This window comes from Corvus brachyrhynchos, unplaced genomic scaffold (assembly GCF_000691975.1).
Source record: "Corvus brachyrhynchos isolate BGI_N302 unplaced genomic scaffold, ASM69197v1 scaffold9, whole genome shotgun sequence".
In the NCBI taxonomy this organism is placed as follows: domain Eukaryota; kingdom Metazoa; phylum Chordata; class Aves; order Passeriformes; family Corvidae; genus Corvus; species Corvus brachyrhynchos.
The window spans coordinates 3,314,851-3,318,649 of record NW_008240037.1 but is presented as its reverse complement, the minus strand read 5'-3'; the positions used below and the strand labels follow the sequence as shown (position 1 = coordinate 3,318,649).

Here is a 3,799-nt window from a genome sequence, read left to right as displayed (position 1 = left end):
AGCGGTCTGCTCTTTAATGCCTTTTCTCTCGTTGAGCAGGCGTCTCCGTTGTCGAGTCGTCGGCCTCCAGCAGCCTTCGCTGCCTCTCTTCAATAGTGGACAGTATTTCTTCCGACGAGCCCAAACTGCCCAGCGCGGAGGAAGCGGTGGAGAAATAAACCCGGTTTTGTGGTAGTATATTTAACGGAGACGGAGCCCCCACCCTCTTTCCTCTAAACTAAGAAACGAAGCAAATTCACACAGTGGAAAGCCCAAGCAGGGGCCTTTTTAAGATCAAATCGAGGTACACCCACCCCAAAGAAAATGGCTCCCACTGACTCGAGCCAGGCTTACCCCTTGCCTTCTTTCTTTTCCCGAATTTTGTTTTCTTTAAATTGTGTTGCATAGACCACCCTTCCTTTCCCCCCCCCCCTTTTTTTTTTCTTTTTTTCCCTTTTTTTAAAATTTAAGATACTTACCTGTGTACCGGTGATCCGCCTTGTCTGAGACTCACCGGGAAGTTCATTCCTGTCTGAGTGAAGCTGTTGGTTGCCTTTCGTGTGAGTCATATTTAAAGAGTTCCCGCCTCATTTCGTTCCTGTAAATAATTTCAGTACTGTCTTTTCTTTTGTAAACATAACATATATATTTAAATGGTGGAATGTGATACTGTATATAAGAACAGATGGATTTCTTGGATTGTAAAATAAAGCTCTTTGTGTTAGTGTTTTCCTCCCCTCCCCGTAATTTCATAAAATAACCCGATCCTGGAGTTAAAACCCACCACTGACTTTAGCGAGATGAAGGCCAGAAGAGTCAGACCCACGTAGCAGAAGCACGAACCGTGTGATTGGAGGCAGGACAGGGGACATATATTTCCTTCGTTTACTCCTCTAAGGACAGTCTCTCCCTCTTTAGAGCCGCACCCACGGTGTGAATCACCCACTCCCCGTGGGCTCCCGGGCGGGCACGGGTGGGTGTACGGGCAGGACCCGCCACCTCTCCGGCCGCCCGCAGTGCTCCGGTTCCTCGCCGTGCTTGCAGAACGCACGTCCCCCTGGAAAGCGATACTGCCCCCCTAAAATGTCCAACAGTGCCGCTCGAGTACCTTGCCAGGCTTCGTCGGCCTTGCCCTGCACGTGGAAGGTGAGGTTAGAAACTGGGCATGCAAGAAGATACCCCCGCCCGTCCCCCCCGCCCCGGGCTCCTGCCCCGGTTCTTGAGCTGGGAGAAGCTTAGTGTGTCTCACCTTCTCTCGGCACCGAGGACTTGAACGCAAGGGCTTGTCTGCCGCAAAAATGACGGGCCTGCTGCACTAACGGGGCAGCAAGTGGCTGTGACAGGAACCCGCTCCCTCTGGGGCTGGAGGGAGCTGTGGTTTCTTCCCAGGAAAGGTAACTCCCCTTGACTTCCTTGAGCCTGAGGGAGAAGGGAATGGGGTCCTTCGGGGAGGAAAGAGTTAAGTGACCGAAAGGGTTTAGAGGTGGGGGGGTAACAGCATATGAAGCCTTTCACTCAGTGATGTAAAAAAACACAGCCTCTCTGAGGATGGTGGAACGGAGCTGCTCACATTCAGAGCGTTACGGTTTGTAATAGATTGTGCCCCCGGGAAGGGGCGACCACCAGGGAACAGCGCGTTCTGCCCCTGGCACACACACGGGGCTTGCCGGAGAGCCTGCACAAGTAAACAGAGGACACTTCAACTCTACCTGCGTGCGCTCTCCTCGTCAACTTTAGCCCTTGATTTATTCTTTTTTTTTCTGTTTTTTTGAAAGGTCACTGTCGCGTTTCGGGAAGGTCTCCCCCTTCCTGGCCATCTCGGGCGCGGGTAAGCCCGCCTGAGGTGGAAACTCTGGGCAAAGCCTACCCTGAGAGCTAGCTCTCCAATCGACCGTGCCTTCTTACCACCCTTTCTGTGTCGCCGTGGCCAGCCGGGTTTTTAAACCAGTCATGTGCTAGCTCTAATTGCTCTCTAATGAGATACTCCGTTGTAAGGAGTAATTGCGGCGGAACAGTGTGGTGGGCATGGTAATGCAACAGTTTCCCCGTTTTTTCTCCTATCAAATTAAACCCCGTTGCCTCGGGGAACCCTGGGACTCTTCAGAAAGCGGTGCATCGGGGACCGCGGATCCCTGCGTGCCGCCTCTGCGACCTGGTGCGAGAGAGGAGACCATGTAGCTCGCTTCTATAGCGAAGGCACTTGCCCAGCCAGAGAGTATATCCGATCGGGTTAGTAGCTCGTCGTCTTCCTTCTTAATTTGTTTCAAACCCCGCTGGGTCCGCGGGAAGGGCTACACACAGTTCACACGGCGATTCGAGCCCCACGGGACCCGCTGCCCGCATCAGGGCAGGAGCCGTGCTGAGCCACCCCTCAAAGCCACAGTGTCGCGCCGACACCGGAGCAACCGACTGTCAGGTTTGCCTGCAGCCGGGCATTCACCTCAACAAGCTGCCCGTCCGCCCGGTAGGACCCCCACGGCAGTGCCTCCTCCAGCAGCAGGGTAACTTGAGCGATTGTTTGGAGTAAGTTTGCCTAAAGGAGAGTTTTTTCATTAAATAAAGAAAATCCCTCCCGAAGAGCCTCTCCGTGCCCCCCGCGGCTGCAGCTGACATGCCGGGCTTCCCAGTGAAGGTCGTCAGTGTGTTTGCAATTAAAATGTTTGTGTTAGATATTAATAACGATAATCTTTACTTAAGTCCCCAGCCAAAGCAAACAGGGCCCTGGAATCACAAAATCAAAGGGCAATAACTGGGTAAAGACAAGAGGTTTGTGATTTAATGAAGTCTTTTTCCGGAGGGACCACGTACAAAGTCATCGAAGTTTTTACGCAAATGCAAGTGCCCCTGCCGCTCCCTCCTCCCCGCTGCGGGCTGAAAATCCCACGCTCAACGCAGGCCCCCTCGCCTCTACCTGCTCCGCTCCCCCGGGAACCACCTGCTCGCTCCCTCAGGAGCGGAGGGATGCGGGGCTCCGCCGGCCCGCGGTGCGGGGTGCCCGGCCCGGCGTGGCAGAGCTCCGCCGCCCGCCCGAGGTGCCTGCGGGACCGGGAGCGATGAGGGCAAGGCAGGGGAAGTGGGGGAAGATGGGGTGCCTGTCTGCAGTGCTGCCGCATTGACACCGCTTTTCTCTGAAGTGGCGTGACCTAGTGTTTAAAGCCTTGCTTTTAGTTTGAGGTTTTGGGTTTTTATTTTATTTTGTTTTGTTGGGTTTTCTTGATTGATTGGTTTTGGTTTTTATATTGTATATCTTTATTTTCCTCGGTAAAATCGGCCGCAGTCCAGGGAGGGAAGCGGACAGCCAGCAGCAGGCTTAGCTCATTCTCTGAGGTGGAAGTCAAGGCGGTCAAGAGGCAACACAGCAGCTATTTCCACGGGAGAATTCCTGCGTGGACCACTGCTGCTTTGGGGACCCCATACGATTTTTCCACAGTTTCCGTCTTTCTGTGGAGAATGAGCTAGGGATGGGTGTAGGGGGCAGGGAGGGTGGAGGTTGAATAATTGAACCATGTGCTCGCTGGGACGTCCCTCAGATAGCAGGAACTAGCAACTTTTCCCAGTCTCAAGGCTGCTAAAAACCCCCTCATGTCCCTTTGATCTCTCCTGGGAGTCCCGGGGAGCCAGCAGAGGCCAATGCCTTCTTCAGCTGTCCTCTACACAAATCCCTCTGGCAGGTACTAATGTGTTTACTTAGGTGCGCACGGTTCCCAGCGCTGGGGGGAACCAAACGTTTCTCACACGGCTGGAAAGCGCCCGGCCCCACCAGCCCGACTGGGAAACAGTTTTGTTGTCGGGGCATCACGGAGGAGCCCTCGCTGCGGCT

At 54.1% G+C, this 3,799-nt stretch overlaps 1 protein-coding gene across 1 annotated transcript in view; it reads left to right on the top strand.

The window, feature by feature from the left end:
- MYF6 (myogenic factor 6) overlaps positions 1–708 on the top strand; it is a 1,770-nt gene extending 1,062 nt beyond the window's left edge. The window contains exon 2 of the mRNA XM_017743905.1: positions 37–708. Within this exon, the coding sequence (XP_017599394.1) occupies positions 37–158 (122 nt within the window). The 3' untranslated portion in view covers positions 159–708. The remainder of the gene's footprint in view (positions 1–36) is intronic.
- Positions 709–3,799: the final 3,091 nt, after the last annotated feature.